Genomic DNA, 23522 nt, shown 5'->3' on the forward strand with positions numbered 1-23522 from the left:
GATAGAATAATACAGAAAGACAGATGGGTGGGCACGCATGAGTTAGCGTTTATACACATACTTCCCAGCTCTATCCACCGGGCGGGCCTCGAAGCAGTGACGTGCCCACCCAACACCCACATCTAGGTTTCTCCACACCATCCTCCAAGAAAAAGAACCAGAGCTCCTTGGAGAACAAGGGAGGATGCTACCTGTGTACCAGGCGTTATGAATACAGGGAGACACGGGGCTATGAAGCTGCCATGAAAGCGACAATGGACTGACGCTGGGTGCCATTAATCTTTCTTTACAGCAACACACACAGGGGGCTGAAGGCAGAAATGCTGGTCTACAATTTATGAATGGGCTACAGGAAGTTCGGGTTGAACACAGCCACACCCAGCCTTGTCTGCAGCCTCTCCATGTGCATCAGAACCCCACAACGCAAGGAGACAGGGCAGAGAAGGACCTCTCATGGACGGGTGAAGGCCACCCCACTTCCCAGCGGGGGCGTCCTCATGCACAGGCACAAAGGTGCTGATACAAGGATATTAACTACCCAACTGTCTAAACAATCCTAAACAAACTATGGTCCATTGAACACACGAAAAACTATGCAGCTGTGAAAAAGAATGGGGAAGTTCTGTACATACCGTAAGAGAAGTTCTAAGAAATACTGACATGGGGGGAAGCAGAGGACTTCAGACCCTGCCCCTGCACTCCTCCGGTGCACGCACACCAGGAGAGGCTTCACCAAGGTTCAGAGAGACCTCGCTCCAAAGAGCCGTGAGGTCAGCAGGCCCCAAGATGGGCTCCAGGAGCCCCCTGTCTCCCTCTATTCACAAGGCCCAGTACACACGTGGGGTCCTCCCTCCTTGTCTCAGGTTTGATCCGTGTGGCCAGGAAACGGCCACAGAGCAGAACAGATGGCGTAGCGATCCAAGGCTAAGTCATAAAAGAGCCTGTGGCGTTTGCCTGTGGCTCCTTGGGATCACCCGCTGTGAGGGAGGCCACCTGCCACGCCCCCGATGGAGAGACTCACACGCCGGGAACCAACGCTTCCCGCCAACAGCCAGTGAAGGAGCCGTCTCGAAGTAGAGCCTCCAGCCCCAGTCAAGCCTTCCGATGAGACTGCAGCCCCAGCCGACAGCTTCTCTGCAACCTCGTGAGACACCTGGAGCCAGAACCACCCAGCCACCCTGCTCCCAATTCCCGACCCACAGAAGCTGTGTGAGATACCAATGTTTATTATTTTAAGCCATCAAGTTCCAGGGTAACCAATACCGCTATGTCTGGGCTCAGGGTCTCTGGTGAGGTTGCAGACAAGCTGTCAGTCGGGACTGCAGCCACCTGGAGCCCAGAGGATCCACCGGCATGGTTTGGGGCAGGCATCGGCTCCTTGTGGCTCGCGGCTGGAGCCTCTGCTCCTCGCCACGGGGGCCCCTCCGCACAGCTGCCTGAGCATCCTCCCAACACGGCGCCGGCCTCCCCGGGGAAGGGATCCGAGAGAGGTCGCCGGCCACACTCCTTTATCATGGGGAGTCTAAGTCCTCTCCTCCTCCTCCCATTCAGTAGAAGCGAGGCACTAAGTCAGCCCACACTCAAGGGGGGAGAGAGACAGGCTGAGTAACAGGAGGCGGGGCCATCTTGGAAGCTGCCTTTCACACAGACCAAATCCCAAAAGGAGTAATGAGGCTGTTGTAACAACAGCACAACAAGAACACCTAATATTTACTGGATGTTCACCGTGTTCAGGGGTCTTACATGTGTGAACACATTTAATCCCTAAAGCAACCCTGTGAGGTGGGTGCCACGATTATGACTGCCAGATTCCACCACTCCTTCCACACTTGCTCTGTCACTTCCTGGGTGTTTTCTCGCCTTCAGAGAAAGCCAAGGTCCAGGGACGAGCCAAAGCCGTTCGCTCAGACCTCTCTGAGGAGGTGCCACTTGGGCTCTGACCTCAAGGAAAAGAAGGAAATGGACAAGTGACAATCCAAGGAAGAATATTCCAGCAGCCGAACAGCAGGTGCAAAGGCCCTGAGGCAGGAGTGGGTACTGTTTGCTGGAAGGCTCCAGAAGGCCCACATGCTGGAGAGGAGCAAGGAGGGAGAGGTGGTGAGAAAGGCAGGCAGTGGACACAGAAGCCATGATGAGGAGTCAGATTTTCTAAGCAACATGAGGAGTTAGAGAGGTTCATGCAGAGAGGTTCAAAGCCAGCCCTGGACACCTGGGGAACCTCCAGGGCAGCAGGGACCTCCTCCTGGGCTGGGAGCCCACTGTGATGACAGGACCCCCTCTGCTGCTCCGTGAGACCCTGGAATGACCCTGCCTCCTGTGCCAGGGCCAGGCCACCTGCAGACCAGCCACACGTAGATGAAGCCTCCCCGGTCTTCCCGCACTCCTGGTGGGGAAACCCACCGCCCGCCAGGAGGCCCCAGCCCCCAGGGCCCGTCTAACCAGCGGTTAGCCTCAACAGGGGAAGGCCGCCCTGCGGGGCTCCCACGGGAGCCTGAGCGGCCCAGGGGGGCTCTGCCTGCTAGACCCGGGGCTGTGACCTGCTTGACTCTGCTGCAGAGCCCTGGGACCGTGAGGAGTCAGGGAGCCTCTGACGGACTCAGTTTCCCCATCTACAAAATGGGACTGACCATGTCTACGCTGGACTTCTCAAAGGGAAGTCCTGAAGATCAAAAAGTGCCCTGAAAAAGTTCAAAACAGCACCAATACAAGGCTGGTCTAGAAATAATAACGATGATGATCATAATGTAACATTTATTGATTATCCATAAATCAGTCAATACATCCATAAACAAGTCACTACGTACTGGGTGCTGTTCTAAACGCTTTACAGAAATCCCTGCATACAATCCTCTCAACGACCCTGTGACGAGCTTCTCTTTACAGATGAGGAAACTGAGGCCCAGAGAAGTCTAGACACTTCTCTAAGGTCACACTGCCAATGAGCAGAATTACAGTCATATCAGGGTCTGTGCATTTTACATGTATTAACACACTTACTCTTCACAATAACCCCACTGGTGGGCACTATTATTATGCACATTTTACAGATGAGGAAACTGAGGCCAGAGAGTTTAAATGACTTATCCAATTACAGAGGGTGACGACTCCAAACTACACAAAGGTCAAGGGGGTCACAGGTCAAGAGACCTGGGCTCTGGGCCCATCTGTGCCTTGCCCCGGCCACACGACCTCTGGCAAGCGCTTGCCCCCACAGTCACTCAGCCAAGAAAAAAGGAAGATTCGGGCCGTGCGTCCATGTCGAGATCCTATGAAAATGGTGAGAAGGACTCTCAGCTTATCTGGAGGCTGCGTGCGGGACGGTCCGGCTTAAAGGAACGGCTGGTCAGGGAAGGTCTTCTGAGGCGGTGACACCTGCGCAGAGAACTAAAAGGGACGGGCACAGGCCGTCGGGACATCTGAGCAAAGAGCTTCCAGGCAGGGTGAACAGCATGAGCAGGCGGTAAGAGGCACGGCTGTGCCCAAGGGCCCGGGGGCAGGAGGCTCGACAAGGGACTTTGGTGTTCACTCCTAGTGTGATGAGGTTCTGGAGCAGCATCACTGGGAGGGGCAGTAAGCAGACAGCGTCCGGGGCTGAGCTGGCTTTTAACCAGGGCCCTCTGGCCGCTCTGGAGAGAAGGGACTGCAGGGGGTGATGGGGCTACTGCAACAGCCAAAGCAAAAGACGAGAGGGACATAGACCAGTGTGCTGGTTAACACACAATCTCTGCAGCCAGGTGGGGTGAGTTCAAATCTCAGCTCTGCCACTACAGGCTATGTGACCTTGGGCAAGGGGCTTAACCTCTCTGAACTTCAATGTGTAAAATGCAGATAGAAAGAACATATACTTGATAGGGTTTCACGAGTATTAAAGGAGATATCATTTTTAAGGTGCGTGAAAGAGAGAGCGCTGTACCGGGGTGCATAGAAAGTGCCGTCAGTGTTGGCTAAATAAGGTGGTGGCAGGGAAGGTGGTGAGAATTAGACGTTTGGAAGGTGGACCCACGGGACTTGCCGCCGGCTTGGATGCTGGGGGTGACTGAGGAGGGGTCAGGAGTGACTGCCGAATTCTCGGCCTGAGCCACTGGAAGGGGGGAGCTGACACCGCCTGGGGTGGGAAAGACAGAGGGAGAGGAGCGGGATTCAGGGGAGAAGAGGAATTTGGCTTGGCACACGACTGGTCTGAGATGGCATCAGACATCCACGTGGCGATGGGAAGGAGGCAGTGCCCACACAAGTGTGACATCCAGAGGACAGGTGGGACCACTGGGAAGAAAAGAGGCCCATGGGCTGAGCCCGGCACACCCCAAAAATCAGAGGTCAGGAGGCAGAGGAGCATTCAGCAGAGGAGGCTGAGCGCTGATGCCGAGGAGACCAGGCGCCAACAGCGTCCTGACACCAACTTCACCACCCCATCTGTGTCAGGAGAGGAACGGTCTCATCAACTACTCAGCACCTTCTCCACGACAGCCGCATCCTAAGATGCTCCTTCCGTGTCCACTCCTGCGCCCGTGATCCCGGTCCCCACAGGGAGAAAAGCGTCATGGCTTCAAAACACACAGAACAAGCTGGCGGCTTCTAAAACCGTTCTCCCGACAGCTCAGCTGCGGAACATGCCTTCCCCGTCTGCGCGGCCCCCGCTCTCCCGCCCAGGCCACACAGAGCACAGGGTGAAAGTAAGCACAACGGCTGCAAAAGGAAACGGCAAGTCTTGCAAAAGATGCTGGATTTCACGACGTCGACGGAAGTGATGGTGGAAAACAGGCACAGCTATGAAGACGCGCAGGCGTGGAGGGCGGCCGGTGCACATCGGGAGAGAAAACAGCCACGCAAGGAGACAAGACGGGGAGTTCCAGATGATCTGACCGTCAGAGAGGCCCGCCGTGAGAGCCGAAAATGGGCCCTGGGGTTTTTTGCAAAATGACTCTTTATCATCACGCTGTAAAGGGCAACCTGACAGGAATGACATCATACCATGTAGTCGCTTAATTTTATCAGAAAAATTATGCATCCTTCAAAAAAAAAAAAATCAACCCTTGAGTGGCTCTGTTGACTCCAAGAATTCACGCAAAGCTGCTACTGTATTCTAAATATTACATCCTAACCAATGAAAGGATGAAATTCACCCTACTTTTAGGACTCTGGTTTTCTCCTTCAGGGGAAGTCCTCCCCTAGCCCCCACCCCAATACTGCTCTGTTATGGCCGATTTCAGTGGATTCTCAGCCGCAGGCCTTTTTCCGGTGCCAATCGTTCTGTGACAGAGAGCTCGTCCCGGACCTGCAGCTGGCTGGGCCCTGCCTGGACCTAAAGGCCTCCCCCCACCCCTGGAGAAACCTCTTCCCTGGGGGCAAGAAGCCGATTTGCCCACGGGAACCACAAACCCACCTGAAGGGAAAGCCAAGTGGGTTGGTGGGCTCAGAGCCTCGGTGGGCAGTGTCCAGCAGCCTCCCCTGAACCCACGTGACCCCTCAGCAGCCCCCTTCCCGCCCCACTGGCCAGTGAAACAGCCGTCAGCTCCCCCGCCTGTCGCCAGTAGGCCCGCCCTGTGAAACCTCATAAAGGTGCTGACTTAAAATGGGTACATCTTATTATACGTAAACTACCTTACATCTAAGAAGTGTTGATCTGCGTAGGAGCACCCTGCCTGGGGTCTCCGGCAGGCCGCCCAGCCCCACCAGCACTAGCCGAGGGCCAACCCCAGGCCAGAGAGCACCATTCAGAAAAAATGCAGGGGATGCCAAGAGCCACTGGGCCCCCGTGGCTGTCCATTCTGCCCCCAGGAAACTGGCCTGGGGGCTCCTCCCTGGGGGGGTGCTCAGCTTAGCACTCTGAAGCCCCCCAGGGGCCTGGCACCAGGGTGGGAGAGCTGACCCAGCCAGTTCCAAGCTCAGGAGTCACTGGTGATACGTAAACTCTGGAGCGCCCCCTCTCACCCCATGGATGTGACCCTCAGCCCCTCAGCAGCCGCAAAGGGACTCATCGCGACTGGCCAGCCTCTCGGGGCTTTTCTGGCCAACCTTCAAGACTCGACCTCCCTGACGTAGGGCCCCGGCCACAGCCTCTCTTCTTTCCCTCTTGAATCTCAAAGGTTTTCTGATCCTCCAATACCCCAGCAGGAGAAAGAATTTGAGCACGTACCCCCCAAATTTCATTTCAAAAATATGTATGAGCCCCCTACCATGGGCCAGGCAACAGGGATGCAGGAACAGAAGAATTTCAGAGCTGAATTCTCAAAAGGTAGACAGATTGTCACCAGACAGACAGAAACTTACAGACCAACAGGAGGGGAGCAGGACCACGAGGAAGGATGATGCCGGGAAGGTGCGGGGTCTTCTTCAGACAGCGTGGCAGGGAAGGCCTCTCGGAAAAGGGCACGTGAGGGGAGAGAGGCCAACGGGGCAGGGCAGGGGGGTCCTGGGGAGATCATCCCAGCACGGGAGAGAAGGAGGCAGGACTGCGCGTGGGGTGTCCACGGGGCTATGGGGGGTGAGGGGGGCTCCAGACAGAGGAAAGGGGAGTGGGGGGGCCACTCAGCCTGAGCAGACCTAGAAATCTAGGTTTGTTCCCCGGAGGTGGGAGGGCAAGCGGTAAGAGCTCTTTGGAGGAGCAAACCAAGCCCCTTCTGGACTCATCCTGCCGGGACACCAGCGCCAACGGCCCAGACATGACAGGCAGGGGAGGCGGAGGGCAAAGCGGTGAAGAGCACGGATTCTGAAGGCAGAGCCCTGGGAGGAGGAAGGAGGGTGGGAAGAAGGAACAGAGAGGAAGAAGAACGAAGAGAGGGAGAGAGAGGGGAAAAGGGAGAGGAGGAAAGAGGCAGAGGGTGGAAGGAGGGAGAAAGGGAGACAGGAAAAACGGGGGAGGGCAGAGGAAGGGAGGACGGAGGGGACAAGAGGGAAGAGAGTGGGGGACGGGTCAGAGCATCTCTAGCTGATGACCCATGACCCTCCCAGCACGCCTCCCCGCTATACACTCCCAGAACCTCTCAGAAGCCCCCTTTAGCACAGCACACTGGTGACCCTCTGGGGACCCACTCCCCGGGCCTCATGGTGGCTGCAAGTCCAGCGAAGCTGGTGACCGGCCACGGCGACACCCTCCTTCCCCACCTTGGTGATGGGTGACGGGGGCCCACCGCCCCCTCCACCCCGGGCCCTCCCCAAGGGGGGCGGGGGGACTCTTCTAACCCTGGAAACACTGACACCATGTCTGCTTGCCCAGATCGCAGGACTGCTCGTCACCTCTGAACACACCATCTCAGCATCAGGTAAAGTTGGTTCCAACTGTCCAATGAGTTCTGTTAGCAGGGATCATAAAGGTCCTTTATTTTAAAAAAAAAAAAAAAAAAAAAAAGCTGATTCCCAAACATCACACGTAACAAGTGTTGGCAGGAGCAACAGATGCCCAGATGCCTGCTGGCGGCAGCGCGCGCCAGGGACCGGGGCCACAAGAGAACCTTTCAAAGGCCTCAGCACTTTCTAGCTCATTTCCCTTCTGCTGCGCACAACGTTATAGATTTCTATAAAGAACTCCCCCAAAAAACACCTCTCTTGCAAAAAAAGAAAAACCCATTTTTGCAAGGAATTTTATAAGCAGATCGGGAGGGTAGGAAGGACTAAGAAAATCCCTCAAGAAGCCTGGTTGCAAAATGTTTTGAAAAGAAAAATAATTTCTTTTAACCTAGAAACACTCAATGACACATTTTTAAAGTCTAATTCTGAAAAATTATCAAAACACTTTTTCCCCCCAAACATCCCAAATTACAAGTGGCCACCAGATGCTGGGATCTAGAAATACGACTGTGGCTTGTTTTATATTCTTTGTTTTTAAGAAACCTAAAAATTAGAGAAGTCACAAACATCCAGGGAAAGAAAAACTAGGAAAACTGCCAACGTGGTGAGTAAACTCAACCCGCGTACGCCGGAGGCCTGGCGATGAAGGCACTCGACACCAGTCCAACGCCGGGCGGGACCCTCGAGAGACTGTGCGCAGACCCACGTGCAACTTGTAATTCACCTGACGCAGGTGAAGGGGCGGGGGAAGCGTTCCGTGAGCCGAGAACGTTTTCCTGTTCAGACGGCACCCACCACGGACCTGTCCCCACCCCCCAAGGGCCAGGCGGGCAGCGTCCTGGAGCCTCCTGGAGGACCCAGGGCAGATGTTTCAGGAAATGACGTAACCTGGGTGAAGTGAATTCATCCGAGAATGAGTCATGAGAGCGGCCCTCAAACGTCCTTCAGAAATCCCAGGCTTAGCTCCAAAGGCCCACCCACCCCCACTCCAACAGAAACCTCCGCTCTTTCCAAACAGCTCTGCCCCGGCTACGATGGCAGACATCTCGCCCTTTGCCAGCAGGTTCTGGTTCCCCTTTCTGTAGTAAAGCGCCCCAAGGCTGCTTGAGCGGTGTTACCTATCCTTCACCTGAGCCACACAGGGCACAAGAATGAAGCCAACGGGAAGGGAGACGGATATTGAGCCCCTGGATCAAACTGTACCTGAACCTGACGCCCCAGCTTCACGAGCTATTACATTTCCTCTCTTGTTTAAGTCGGTCACTCACACAGCCAGCCTACCACCCAAGGATTGAATAAACCCGGGACCTTGGCCAGGAGCTCAGAAGTCCAGCTGTGTCCGCTCCTTCCAAACCACCACAATCCGGAATGAAACAAGTCCTTCAGGTGTCACGGATGAGGGCAGAGTACAGGCGTCCCGCTTCACCCAACCTCCCAGTGGAATCAGGGAGCTGCTTCCTTCATCGCCAGGACAGCCTGCTGAGCCCCAGGCCCTGACCCGAGTCCTGCTCACCACAGAGCTTTTCTGGAGGAGAAGGAGAGGGGAGCGGGCAGATGAAGCGGCGAATACCCACGGAAGCTCCTCCTGAGAGCCGGGGAGGCCCAGCGGCCTGCTCCACGCACTGTTACGTAGCACCTCATTTAGCTCGCAACGCCCTCAGAGGGAGGCACTGCTATGATCTTCACGCTACACATGAGGAAGCCCAGCGGTGGACGGGCAAGTCACCTGCCCAGGGTCACACAGCCTGTCTGTGGCAGGGCCAGGCTATCAGTCAGGCCCCACGCGGCCACCCAAAAACTCTGACCTGTCCCCTGCCGCCTGCCAGGACACACGCCTGGATCAAGTGCTCCAGCCCGGTATACCTCAGGGGACCCTGTTCTTCCAAGTGGTCCTCATCAGTTACTTCTTCCCTGCTGTCTGGTCAAGCAGCCTCAGCCCCTCTGCGTCGTGAATCAGATCACGTCCCTCCTCGGCTCCAACAGCTCCAGTGGCTTCCAGCCCACTGGGGATAAAGTTCAATGTTCCCACCACGGCCCACACGGCCACCTTGGACCATGCCTCCTGCCACTATCCCTGCAAGCTGCTCCAGCCACGCAGGCTTCCATGCTGTGCCTCCAACACACGAGCATGTTCTCCCCCCGCCCCCCCCCCACCCCACCCCAGGGCCTTTGCACTTACTGTTCCCTCGGCCTGGAACGCTTACCCCCAGACGCTGGCGTGCTAATTTCTTCAAGCCCTCTGTTCACACCTCACTGTCTCTGCGAAGCCATCCCTGCTCAGCCCGTCTCAGAAGAGCCACTCGCCCCAGCCCCGCACCCCTTCCCCAGTCCCCACCTTATTTTCCTCCCAGCATTTATCACTAGCTGGCACTCCATGGATTCACTTATCTGTTCACTGTCTGTCCCCTGCCTGAATGCCAGCTCCCTGAGGGGGGGCGCTCTCGGCCTCATTCACCATCGTAGCACCTAGAGACCGCAGCTCCTAGGGTGGCGGGCAGCTGCTCAGAACTGTCCTTGAATGAATGAATGGATGGATGGATGGACAGCTCTGCAGCCTCGCAATCCATGTGGGGCTGCCTCAAACTCAGCCTCTCCCATGCGTGGATCAGATATCGTCCAACAACTCTTGTCCAGGAGAGAAAAAAGAACCACAACATAGTCCACAGGTGAACAGAAGGAGGGGCCCCCAATGACCTGGGAGCTTGTGCACGGCCCAGAGGAGAGAGGTCCCAGGTGGGGGTAGGGGGGCGGGGGCGCACCCACAGTGCTGTGTGGTCCTCCCCGCGCTCCAGCGGGAAGAGGTCTTCTGCCTCTGCAAGTCCCCATCTCAGATTCTTGGCAGGAAGCCCTGGAGGGTCCTCAGGGCAGCTGCAGGCCAGAGGGAGGCGGGCAGGGGGCTCGCCTTCAGGGTCCTGCAAGTGCAGGCTCGCCCCCCAGAGAAGCAGCTCCCCTGCCTCACCCTAGACCCCTCGACTCCACTCTCTCCGCCACAGCCAACCACCAGCAGACCCTGTTGGCCCCACTTCTAACACCTCTCTCTTCTCTGCCACCTCCCTGGCCAGGTCCTCATCCACTCTCGACCCTCCAATGGCTGGCTTCCCAAGCACCTAAAAAAAAGTTCCAATTCCTTGCCTCGACAGCTACCTCCCAGCTTGCTCACTGCTCCTCACACCTCAGGACCTTTGCACTTGTGTTGCTTTTGCCCAAACAACTCTCTCCAAGAACTCTACACAGCTGCTCCTTCCCATTGCTCAGTACAATGCCACCTCCTCACCAGGCCTTCCCTGACTGCCCCAGCTAACAGAGCCCACCCAGACCCACCCCTGACGCCATCAACCCCACCCCCTGCTTCCCAGTCTTCACAGCCCTGACCTAAAGTGATCCGTGCCTCAAGGCTTCGGTTTCTGTCTGTCTCCTACCCATCCACACGCTCTAAGCACCCTCAAGCGTAAGCCCTACAAGGTCAGGAACAACTCCACTGCTTACCCCATATGCCCAGCACCCACCCATACCGGGAACTCAAAAAATATTTGATGAATCAGAAACCAAAATCCTATGTTGGGTTCTAGCTCAGATGTCACTGCTCCCCAACTCTCTGGCTAGAAGTGCTCTCTGGCGGCTCCCAGGTTCCTTCGCCGGGGGCTTCCCCCACAGCTCAGGCTCCCCACCCACCACCCTCCAGCTGGTAAGCTCTTGTCTGACTGTCCCCTTTACAGCAAATGCTACGGTGGAAAACCCGTGTGGAGGGCACCCCGCCATCCTGGGCCCGCTGGGCCCACGTAGAGCTGTGAGCTTGGGACCTGCCTGGCGGCGGCTTCCCCAGACTACCCAGCAACACTGGGGAGGGGGGACTTAGGGACAGCACTTGTAAACAGTTTTCTGTTTTGACATTAATAATGATGGCTATCCTATCAAATCCATGATTCATGAACACTATTGCTTAGGATGAGACTAAAGTTTTAAAAAAGGGAGGAGGGGGGGCCGGCCCGGTGGCGCAGCGGTTAAGTTCGCACGTTCCGCTTCTCGGCGGCCCGGGGTTCGCTGGTTCGGATCCCGGGTGCGGACATGGCACTGCTTGGCTGCCATGCTGTGGTAGGCGTCCCACATATAAAGTAGAGGAAGATGGGCACGGATGTTAGCTCAGAGCCAGGCTTCCTCAGCAAAAAGAGGAGGACTGGCAGTAGTTAGCTGAGGGCTAATCTTCCTCCAAAAAAAAAAACAAACAAAAGGGAGGAGGGTCAGATAAAAGAAAAAGACATTATAAATAATGTTACAGCTGGTATATGAATATGACAAAAATCATAAGACTGATAATGAAATGAGTAAGTTTTAGGAAACACTAATTGGATAGGTGGATGGACGGATGGGTGGGTGGATGGGTGGGTGGACAGGTAGGTGGACGGGTGGGTGGGTGGATGGATGGGTGGACAGATGGACAGGAAGGAGGGAAGGAAGAGAAAGAGAATGAAGTAAACGGGAGGAAAGAAGGAAAAAATGGGGCTAGCACAGAGTGGGTGCTCAGTAGTATGCTGAATGACCCCTTTAGTAACCGAGGCATGCAGAGCTATGGTGAAGGGCGCGGGCCCTGGAACCACACGGCTGGCTCACATCCTGGTTCAGCCCTTCCTCACTATGGGACCCTGGCAGGTGACATAACCTCTCTGTGCCTCAGTTTCCCTATCTGTAAAACGGGACAATAAGAATATCTCCATCCAGGCCATGAGAAGGACTAAGCGAGAATACGCATGCAGCCTGCTCAGGGCGCAGCCTGATACATCCTAAGTGCTTGACAGATATCCGCTAATAGGAGGAGGAATGAATGACCGACTGCATCCTAGGACCTGGACAAGAGAAAGACCTCAGTGAACCGTCTCACTCTCACAGCAGCCTGAAGCTCCACGGGCCTCCCCAGAAAGTTCTCCAGGAACAGAAGAGCAAAGAGGGGCCAAAGGTTCCCGGGGGGAAAGGAATGCAGTGGGCTGCAAGGCAATTTAAAGAGTTCGAAAGGGAAAAAAGAACGTGAGTGGGAAAAAAAGAAGATAAATTGAGCAGCCCAGGCTGCCTCTCCAGATAGCTAAATTCTGCTGTGCTAATTCTGCGTGCTTCAGCTTTTCTTAGCCTCCAGAGCGCCTGCCTAAATTAGCACCTGCAATATGCCGCAGAGAAGACAGGGAAGGCGAGGAGAGGCTGGGAAGGGCCCGGGGCACGCCGGGCAGGCCCCAGAGGAAGCGGGTCTGTTCTGCCCCAACCAGTGCCGAACACCTGAAGTGTGAACAGCAGACGCCAGAGCCTTTCCCCGAGGCCACGGCCAGCAGCGGTGGGTCACACCCAAGGCCCACGGCCCAGCCCTCAGCACACCCATCACTTAGCTGTCACACCCGACCTCTGAGCAGCACTCAGTTCCTCCGTCCACCTGGGCCCACCAGCCTCCCCAGGTGCCCCCTCCCCAGCCAACTGAACACGGCCGGCTGCTCCGGTGGCCAGACTCACCCCGCAAGAACCCCAACGTGGATTTATTTCTGGGAACGTGCCGGGGAGAGAGCGCACACGCACGCACCACGTACACACTCTATTGACACAGGGAGACACGCATGCAGAAAACAGCACCCTGCCAGCTGGCTCAGGGCTGCGCGGACCCACGCAGCACACACATTAACATTGGCACTCCCGGCAGGAGACACACAGAGATACGCGCACGGAAATAAACAGGCACCTTCGAGCTGTTTCTGCCAGATGGCAGGGCCCTGGCAAGGATGCATGTGTCTGCACGTCTGCGTGTTTGTTTGTACATAATAATGACGACGGCTGATTCGACTGAGCTCTTACCGTGTGCCAGCCGCCATTCTGCGTGCGACAGCAGCCCCATGACGGGGGTATATTATGACTCCTATTCAACAGATGAGGAAACTAAGGCACAGAGGTCAAGTCACGAGCCCCAGGGTCATGTTGCCGGTGAGTGGCACAGCTGGGATTCGAACCCAGGCAGCTCAGCTCCCAAGCCTGCACCCCAGGTCCCCGTTTTACATGGCCACCATAGCACAGCCAGCTAACGGGACGCGAGGCTCCACACCATGGTCACATGATGATAGTTTATGGACTAATCCCTGAAATAATGTATTAGCCCCATTTTGCAGATGTACAGATGAGAAAACTGAGGCCCCGAGCGGTTAAGTAACTTGCCCAAGGTCCCAACTGGGAAGTGGCAGCCTGGGGCTTGAACCAGCAATTCAGACTCCACATCTCCGGCTCTGACGTGCCAGGCGGCTTCCAGCTGCAGGAAGGTACTTAACTCCGAAAGTCAAGGGCAAGGGCTGTACCAAGAGCATCCAAAAAGGGCAAGTCATAAAACCATGACCATAAAACATGAGGGTGAGAGTGAGGGATCCCACAAGGACCAGACGCCACCGGGGCCCTCAACCAGCCCACCATCCCACAAAGGGGCCAGAGTGAAACACGGCTGGCACAGACACGAGCCAGAAAGTACCAGGGAAGGTGGGTGCCCCCGGCCCAGAAACGCACGCACGCAGTCAAGGTCGGAGCCCAGCGACACCCCCTCCCCCACCAACGAGTCGCCCTGGGGGCAGAGCGCACACACTGGCGACCCATGGGTTTGGCCGGAAGACGTGTTTTGTTTGGACAACGCAGTGTTTGTTAAAAATGTGATGGAGTTGCCAACTTTTAAAAATCGAGTGATTTCATACCCAAAACTCCACATTTCCGGCTGGTGGAAAAAGTCAGATCTGGAAACCCTGGGTTTGTGTTCCCGCGTGGGAACGGCTGCTCGGGGCTGAGAAGCAGCTACCCCCTTTACAAGGACGCGGGGCAGGTACTCCAGAACGCGCTGGGGTCAGCGGTGCCAGGACTTGCCGGTGTCTGAGCCCTGCCATGTACTCATGTGATCTCGGGCAAATTAATGCCTGTGCCTCAGTTTCCCAATCTGTAAAAGAGCAGCCACCCCAGAGGACTGGTGCCTGGCACCCAGTAAGCATGCGGTAAGTGTTAAATAGCACTGCTGACCCCACAATGTCAAGGCCGAGGGTCCATAGAAACCTGCACATCACTGTTCTCAGCAGCATTATTCACCAGAGCCAGCGGGACCGACCCAAGAGTCCATCAACGGAGGAAGGGACACACAAATGTGAGAGACCCACACAGTGGAGTACTACGCAGCCATCAAAAAGAATGGAACGCCGACACATGCTAAGACACGGACGAACTTTCAAAACGCTATTCTAAGTGAAAGAAGCCAGTCACAGAAGGCCAAATATTGTATGATTCCGTTTATATGAAATGTCCAAATCCATAGAGACAGAAAGCAGACTGTGTTGCCAGGGTGGGGGGAGGGGCAGGATGGGGAATGACTGCTAATAGGTTTGGGGTTTCTTTTTGGGGTGAGTAAAGTGTTCCAGAATTAGAAAGCAGGGCCGGTGCACAACCCTGACAATACACTAAAAGCCACTGGAGTGGACACTTTAACCTGGTGACTTTTATGGAATGTGAATGATACCTCAATGTTTAACAAAAGTTTTTTTTAAGGAAACATCTATGAAACAGATATTCTTATCTCCACTTTATAGATGAAAAAACTGAGGCACAGAGAGATCAAAGATAGGGAAATATCTATGTCCCTGCTGCTGGTGAAGGTGGAGAAACAGGACAGGTGGGAGGGGGACAGAGTTCCCTTACACCCGGCCACTTTACCCATCAGAGCCGTGGCGTCCGGGTTTGCAAACCTCGCAGGAAAATCACTTCCTCTCCCTGCGCTCCAGTCAAAGGCCAGACTGGGATGACTTTTCTCTAGATCGCTCTGAGACCCTCAAGGGTGCCCCGAGTCCAGGGCACTGTACTGAAGCATTGTTTACTCATATCTATAGGGACAGCAGTGGCCACTACTAAATGATGACTTTAACGGCCCACAGTGGGAACAGGCCCTCTCCCAGGTGCATGGAAAGGAAACATTCTGGGTCTTCCAGGCCTCAGCCCTTCACGCGCTGGCTCAGACATCAGAGCGAGGGGGCCCAGCAGCCACCTCCTCCCAAGAGGGTCCCGCCAGGAGGACCGTCCCACGAGGCGGGAGAATCTCTCATTCACCAGACTACCTCACCAGGCTGGAGGACCCCATCCCTCACCCAGGGGACAAGAGAAGCCGCTGGCTCACGGGATGGGAAGACCCCCCCCTCACCCCGTCTGGGGCAGCAGGATCTCACCGGGCTGGTGGGGGCTGAGGCTGTGGCTTTTTTTTTTTTTAAAGATTTTATTTTTTCTCCTTTCTCTCCCCAAAGCCCCCCGGTACACAGTTGTATATTTCGTTGTGGGTCCTTCTAGTTGTGGCATGTGGGACGCTGCCTCAGAGTGGTCTGATGAGCAGTGCCATGTCCGCGCCCAGGATTCAAACCAACGAAACACTGGGCCGCCTGCAGCGGAGCGCGCGAACTTAACCACTCGGCCACGGGGCCAGCCCCTGAGGCTGTGGCTTTTCAGCAAACAAGCCCCTATAAAGCGTGGTCCTTTCTCTGAGCACGAAGGGTCGTCAAGGGGGCGCTGCAGTGGGGGCTCCAAGCCAGCCCCATTCTTAGACGCAGGACCGACCTGCACACAGTGCACAAGAAGACAGACGCGGAAGGAGAGAAACAGAGGCACAGCAGAGAACAAGACGGAAACGCAGAGAAGGGAAGGGACAGACCCAGGTCGGCAAACAGCCCCAGGAGGCCGGGGGCTGTAGGCAGAGCTGGGGAGGGAAAGCAAATGAGAAGAAGGAAAACAAGAGCACTCCGAGACAGAAGCACAGACGCCTGGAGGCAGAGGGGAGATCCAGAAGGGGCCTTGTCTGGGGTCCTTCCCACACGGCAGGGCAGCATCAGCCCAGCCCAGGAGCCCCCATCACTGGGAGGTGGGGGCAGCCTCCCCAGGCAGGGCGGCCTCAGTAAAGGAAAAAGCCCGCTGGTCAGGCTGGGGGCTGGGCCTAAGAGTGCCAAGCGTCCAGCCAGGTTGCCATGGCCACGGATACAAAGAGAGGGGCTGATGAGAGGCCCTGACAGTTCCCAAGAGGGGCCCCTGCCACTGACAGCCGCCAGGGAGGCCCAGCCTCTCCCTAGGACCTGCTTAACCAGGGCTCCAGGATGTTGGTCAGCTGTGCCTCCTTGGGGAGGCCTGCAGGTCAGGGCCTATCCAGCTGCCCGGGCTGGAAGAGGGCAGTGAAAATCACAGCACAGGCACAGTCAGCAAAGAGAAGGCCCCACAAGCCTCCAGACCCCATCGGCCAACCCTAAAGTACCCAACCAGCCTGGGCCACAATTTTTCACCCATTATATGTAGAGACGACCCCTCAGCTTGTCCTAGCTCCAGGGGCAAGGAGCTTGTGCCAAGAGGACCCAATGTCAGAATAACCGATTAAGAAGAAAGCTCACGCTGAAGGAGGCCTCACCGCGGGCAGGGTCTGCCCTCCACACCTCCCCGTCCTCACGTGGTGTTCCTCCCACCAGGCGAGGAAGAGCCATTTTTTCTCTAATTTCCAATCCATTTCAGACTACTGCTTTTACAAAATGCAATAAAAAGGAATTATTAGAAAAGCAAAGTCAAAAGAGAGACTACAAGCTAATTTTTTTAGTATTGGACTAAACCGGCATAAAATTACTCTGCCCAATTGCTATAAGAGTTTAAACGTTTACGCTCAGGTCCCGTCTGTATCTCCACGCGATCGACACTCTGAGTCTCACCTTCTTAGTCCTGGGGACCCTCACGACCACGGGAAGTGGGTACAGAGGGGACGTGAGGGCGCGGCTGCAGAGAGGCTGGATTCTGGTGCCAGCTCTGCCACCTCCTAGCAAGGGATTGCACCCCTCCATGCCTCTGTGTCCCCACCTCCAATGCGGGAATAACACTAATGGTATCTCTTAGGGTTTTTGTGGGGATTCAATGAGTGTGAAACTCTTTAGAATAGTGACCGACGTACGGAAACCCTCACTACACATCAGTTGTGATAACTGTAACATATCATTGAACGTCAGGTGGCACTGTCACTGTGATCCTCTATCTCCCTTCCTTCCACCACCAATCACCACCTAAGTGTCCAGTATCTCCCGGACTGTGTCACTCCTGCGAGAATGCTGGAGCTACGAGGGCAGGGGCTTGGGTCTGTTCTGTCACCCGCTGACACCCAGCTCAGCCTGGAGCTGTCCTGGCACTCAGTGGGCACCCAAAAAATTCGAAGACGCATGAGCTCAAATCCTGGTCTGCCATGCATTCACTGTGTGACCTCAAGCAAATGACTCAACCTCTCTGGCACTCTATTTCCTCATCTGTGGAATGGGAATACAGTAAAGATGACCTCACCATGGGCACAGAGAGGCTTGGAGAAGGATGCTCCCTGTAGCACTTCTCATCACCATATTTGGCAACGTCTGGGAGACATTTTTGGTTGTTCCAACTGGGGAGGGGGTACTAGTGGCATCTAGTGGGTAGAGGTTAGGGATGCTGCTAAGCACCCTACAAGGCATGGGACAGCCCCCCACATCAAAGAATTACACAGTCCCAGCTGTCAACAGTGCTGAAGTTAAGAAATCCTGATACAGAAGAAAAAGAACCACCTAGATGCCCATCGAGAGGGGAGTAGATAAATAAACTCCAATATGAGCAACCATCCTGCAAAAGAGGAAGCACAGGTCAGAAGGAATCAAAGCCAGCAGCAGAACGCTGGGCGATCACAGCAGCTTCCCCTCTGAGAGCAGGCAAGGGACAGAGCCAGGATTCGAACCCAGGTGCTAGGCTGCAGAGCCCACGACTTTAACCACCGGCCCCACGGCCTCGGTCTGACGCCTTTCATTTAAAGAAATGCACACACTTAGAAGCATAAGCATGCCCTGTTGTTTCCACAGGTTCATATTCATCGATGTCGACAACATGAACACACAGAGAAAGATCTGGAAGGCTGCACAGCAGACCAGTAACAAGAGAAACCGGAGGTGGGGGCAACGAGGAACAGGAAGGAAAGGGTTATTAGCACATCTGTAATGGTTTAATTTTCTACAAGGGCACTGCATTCCTATCTGTCCTGTAACTAAAGATGAATGAAAAACTACAAATGTATTTACCCTTTAACCCAGAAATTCCATTCCTAGAAATGTGTACACCTACAGGTATGAAGTGGCCGGTGTCTGTCATACGTCATCTGTAACGGCAAAAGATGGGAACAACTTCAGCGTCCATCAAGGGGGGACTAGCTTAAAAAAAAACACAGTACATCCCTCCAGTGGAACTCTACATAGTATTACAAAACAACCTCCAGGACACAGGGTGAAAAGGGGAACGAGGTCAAGTGCAGACATGCGAGGACAATGAGCCACCACTTGTGTAACAGAAGGGGCATGTCCAACCCACCTCAAGGGCCCGGATGAAAGCAGGGCCAGTGGCTGGCTTCGGGGAGGGAAGTGAGAGGCTGACATTTTTTGTAAGACAATTTTTGTAGAGCAATTTTAAGTTCACAACAAAATTGAGCAGAAGGTACAGAAATTTCTCCTATATGCACCACCCCGACACATGCTCAGCCTCCTCCAGTATCAACACCTGCCAGCAGAGTAGGACATTTGTTACAATCGATGGACCCGTGTTGACACACCGTTATCACCCAGGGTCCACAGTTTACATTAGGGCTCACTCTTGGTGTGGTGCGTTCTATGGGTTTGGACAAACGTGTGCGCATCCATCATTATGCTCTCATAGGAGTGGTTTCCCGGCCCTAAATTCCTCTGCTCCATCTTCTCATCTCCTCCCCGCACCCCCACAACCCCTAGCAACCACTCATCTTTCTATTGTCGCCATAGTTTCGGGAGGCAGACTTTTCACTCTGCATAATTTATGCCTTTTTAATTTCAACCATGGGAATGATTACATACAACATATATATAAACTAATATACAGTATACATATAACATAAACAGTTTTTTATGTACACACATAGGTAGTTACATATACACATATAGTTGTAATATTTTAAAAATTAATTTAAAAGACACACAAAAAAATCCCATCTTACACAAAGTTCGAAAACAGGCAAAACTAATCTTTGATGACAGAAATCAGAACAGTGGTTACTCTGGGGGGTACTGACTTGGGGGAACACCCTCTGAGGTGCTGGCAATATTTCCTATCTGATGTGGGGGATGGCTGGCTATACAGACAAACCATATGCAAAAGGTCATCAAGCCGCACGCTTAATATTGTGCATTCTGCATGCAAGATATGCCTGACAAAATCAAAAATTTTTCAGGAAAAGAAAAGGTTCGGTCATGGTGACAGGGAGATTTCTAGAGAGCCCCAGATTCTGTCATCCCCCCCCATTCCCAGAGGGAGCTCTTTGCTTGGGGCCCCGGGAGGGGGCCAAGCTGGGGCTGAGCCCCTCTTCTCCCCGCCCCCAAGAAGGAATGGGAATCAAGCTGGCCTTTGTGGCTGGGCCCCGCAGAGCAGGACAAAGGGCCAAATGACGGCCCCTGCTCCCCCAGCCCCCATGACACTGCAGCCATTCATATAGGAGGGGCCCCTGCTCCCCCAGCCCCCATGACACTGCAGCCATTCATATAGGAGGCTGGCCATTCCCCGGCTCCAGCAGCCCTCCTCCCAGAGCTGGGAACAATATCCCCTTTTACCGCCCCCCCTTGTCTCCCACTTCCGCATTTAATTGCAAGTTCATGGGTATTAAGTGGCCCATACAGCTGACCCAGCTCCCCCCCTGCAACCCCCCAAGAAGGAGGCCCACAGCGCCGCTTCTGTGCACTGCCCCTCGGTGCCGCTCCTTCTCAATGGCCTCCCCAGAGAGGAGAGGGAAAGAGCCCCCCACATCCCCGCGTCGCCTCCTCAAACAGCTCTGTTCTCACCCAGAAAGCGGCGCCTGCAAACGAAGCTGCTCTCGGCCCTGGCACAGGGCGGCGGGCCCGCATCGGCCCCTCTGTGCCGACCAGCCAGGCCACTGGCACGTTCACTCTGCACCTCACTGTCACCCCACTTGATGCCAAGGGAACTGAGGCCCTGGAGGCTCAGGGCCAGGCCTGCCGTCCAGCCAGGGCCAGCGCTCAGAGCCTTTTCCGCCTGGAGGTCCTGCCTTTCCCTGAGCTGCCTTCTTGCCCCCAACTCAAGAGGGTGGGGACAAAAATCTCTGACCCTTAATCTCTTCTCCAGCTTCGAAACCCCAGGGACGACTGTGAGCTCATCCAGGGACCTTTAAGGGTTGGAAAGAGGTTGCATAAGTCAATCTCCTGCTCTTCACATGAACTCACTTTTGTCCTCGCTTGCTGGCAGGATTCCTACCGTGGCAATGTCCCCAAGCCTATCTCCATCTCCTCCAGGAAGCCTTCCAGGTTACACCAGTCAAGGTCTAACTTCCCCTCTACAGAAAAGCCGCACCGTCCCACATCCCTCCGCCACCAGTTCAAGTCTGAGCCAGCTCTATCACCATGCTAAATTCGTCTTCCCTCCCTGCCACCCCCTGGTCCAAGCTGCCATCATCCTTTGCCCATCACTGCCTAACCAAAAGCCACCTGGTCTTGCTGCTCCTACAGTCCGGCCTCCACACTCTGACCTGTGTGGCCCCTTTGAAAACATACGAGACCACCCTTCTGCCCTGCTCACAGCCTGCCCAGCTGCCCGCCGCACGAGGAGGAAGTCCCCACTCCCCACCTCTCTCCCAGGCCACACGATGTGACGCGCCCGGCACCCACCTCACCGCATCGCCCCCCCTCCCTCCACTCCAGCACCTGCCGACCTCCAGCCTCTCCTCCTGAAACTCGCTTCCCCAAAGGGACACACCCCTGGCTCCAGGCTTTACTCCTGGCTCCTGGGTGAGGCCGTTCCCAAGAACCCAACCAAGGCAGGACCTCCCCCTCCTTACCATCACTCTCCCTCACACCCACCAGTCTCCCCACTTTGTCTCCATCCTAGCAGGTACTCCAACCTGACACAGTCCTGCTCACTGCATTCCCTCTCTGTCTCTCTGTCCCCCTGTCCCTCTGTCTCTCGGTCTCTCTGTCTCTCTCTCACCCCCTGGAGAACATCAGCTCCACCAGAGCAGGGATTTTTGTCCATTCTGTTCACTCCCGTCTCCCCAGCACCTAGTACCGCCCCTAGTACACAGCAGGGGCTCAAGAAAGACTGGAGATCTGATTGATTAATGAAAGACTCTTCCTGTTCTTCAATGCTATCTCACTCAAGAGCTGTTACTCTGTTACACTAAGCAGGTGCTACTAACCGAATGCTAGTGACCAGCTCTTGGGCTACTAACCGGACCGGCCGAGGGCTCCCTGCTTCGAATCAGTCTCCCCAGCAGCCCGAGGGCGTCTGCCATTTCATGGCTACTGTACGGCTCCCAAAGCCTGGCAGAGGGAGGGGTGGGGACCTCCCATGGGGCTGGCCAGGGCACAGGAAGGCACATGCTGGGGATGGATCAGGCCAGCTCCTCTGCTGGAGAAGCTCTCTTCCTCTCTGACGGTCCAACCAAATCCAGGTGCCACCGAGGCCCATCCCCATGCCAACACCACCCCGATTCCTCCACCCCCATCAGAACCACCCATTCCCTTTCCGAGTCCGCTGGCACACCACCGGGTGGTACAACACGACCGTCAAGAGCAGGGCTCTGGCGCGAGGCAGCCTGGGTTCAAATCCAGACTCTGCCTCTTGTCATAGACTCTCTTATATACTCTGCCTGAGCCTGGGCAGCTCTAAGCCTCTCCGTGCCTCAGTTTCCTCTTTTTGAAGGAGCCCTACCTCACAGGGTGGCTGTAAGGACTAAAGGAATGAATAACACCCAAACCAACATTTCTCAAACTGCAGTGTGCTTGTGAATCACCTGGACAAGTGGATTAAAAAGGCAGATTAAGAGGCCGGCCCGGTGGCGCAGCAGTTAAGTTCACACGTTCCGCTTCGGCGGCCCGGGGTTCACCAGTTCAGATCCCAGGTGCGGACCTACACCCCACTTGGCACACCACGCTATGGTAGGCATCCCTCATATAAAGTAGAGGAAGATGGGCATGGATGTTATTAGCTCAGGGCCAGTCTTCCTCAGCAAAAGAAGAGGAGGATTGGCAGCAGATGTTAGCTCAGGGCTAATCTTCCTCAAAAAAAAAGAAAAAGAAAAAGGCAGATTAAAAGCAGATTCTGACACAGCGGATGTCGGGTAGGTCTGAGCTCCCATGTTGATATGCCGGTCCCTGGAGCCCACCTGGAGGACAGCAAGGACCTCAGGGCTCTGGGCTGTGGGAGGTGCTCAGGAAAATTCACCTCCTGCAGTTCCTATTGTCTGTAGGGAGCTGTGCCCCTGGTCCTCCCCCGGGAATAAACTGGAATCTTTTCAGATCTGTGCAAGACCCTGACTTAAATCTGCAAACATAAATAAATAAAATTTTAATTCCCATTTAAAAGCAATAGCAGCCACCATTTCTTGAGCGCCCAGGCAGTTCCTTCCATTTAATTCTCCAGTCCCCCTGCACGCTGGGCTGGGGTGGCAGGGGCGCACTACACGGAGGCCCCTTCACAAACACCAGGTGAGAGGCCCCCACAAGGACACACAGACAGGACTGAAAGAGCAAGACAGTTGGAAGGCCCCTGAGCACATCGTCTGCAGCATCCCAGGAACAAAGAGCCGCTTCCAGAAACCCCACAGCCCTTCCCAGAGCAGCCAGGCCGTCCTGCCCCGGAGCCGTGTGCGTTAAGAGCATCAGCCGGTTCAAAGTAAAATATTTCAAACACCACCATCGGGGACCGGGTTTTGTCCTATGTGCATTTTGTTAACATGGCCCAAGACTCGGGGGGCCTCCCGTGCACCCCATGGGGAGGCTCAAGCAGCCCCGTTGAGAGAGGAGGAAAATGAGGCCCAGAGAGGTTGAGCAGCCTGTCCAGGATCCACTCCCAACAGAGCCAGCGAGGGGCAAGCTGGGTGGAAACCCAAGAGTGTCAGCCAGGGCTCTGGTCCTTGCGGGAGGGCCCTGAGCACAGGCCTCCCCCCTGCTGGGCACCTCCAACCACCCAGATAGCATCTAATCTGCCTCTGCACCAGGGCCCCCAGACCAGCCATAAAGGGGACCTGGGGGTGCTTTGATGTGGTGGAGGATGGAGCCAGCCTGACTCAGAAACAGCTGTGGGGGAGGGGCGCCCTTCAAGGTCCCCCAGCCCTGCCTTCAAAACGGCCTCAGCTTCTCTCCAGTCCACTTGGGTCCCGGGACAATTTGAGTACAACGACTTCACCAAGCCCT

At 55.2% G+C, this 23522-nt stretch overlaps 1 protein-coding gene across 3 annotated transcripts in view; it reads right to left on the bottom strand.

Moving 5' to 3' along the window:
- PREX1 (phosphatidylinositol-3,4,5-trisphosphate dependent Rac exchange factor 1) overlaps positions 1-23522 on the bottom strand; it is a 183091-nt gene that overhangs the window by 135161 nt on the left and 24408 nt on the right. Inside the window, exon 1 of one of the 3 annotated variants that reach the window (XM_070589413.1) lies at positions 7198-7292. The exons of 1 other annotated variant lie outside the window; for it this stretch is intronic. In XM_070589413.1, the coding sequence (XP_070445514.1) occupies positions 7198-7251 (54 nt within the window). In that variant the 5' untranslated portion in view covers positions 7252-7292. Of the gene's footprint in view, positions 1-7182; positions 7293-23522 lie in introns of those variants that run through there. One more of the 3 variants, XM_070589412.1, reaches the window with a different exon arrangement.

This window comes from Equus przewalskii, chromosome 21, assembly GCF_037783145.1.
Source record: "Equus przewalskii isolate Varuska chromosome 21, EquPr2, whole genome shotgun sequence".
NCBI classification, from domain to species: domain Eukaryota; kingdom Metazoa; phylum Chordata; class Mammalia; order Perissodactyla; family Equidae; genus Equus; species Equus przewalskii.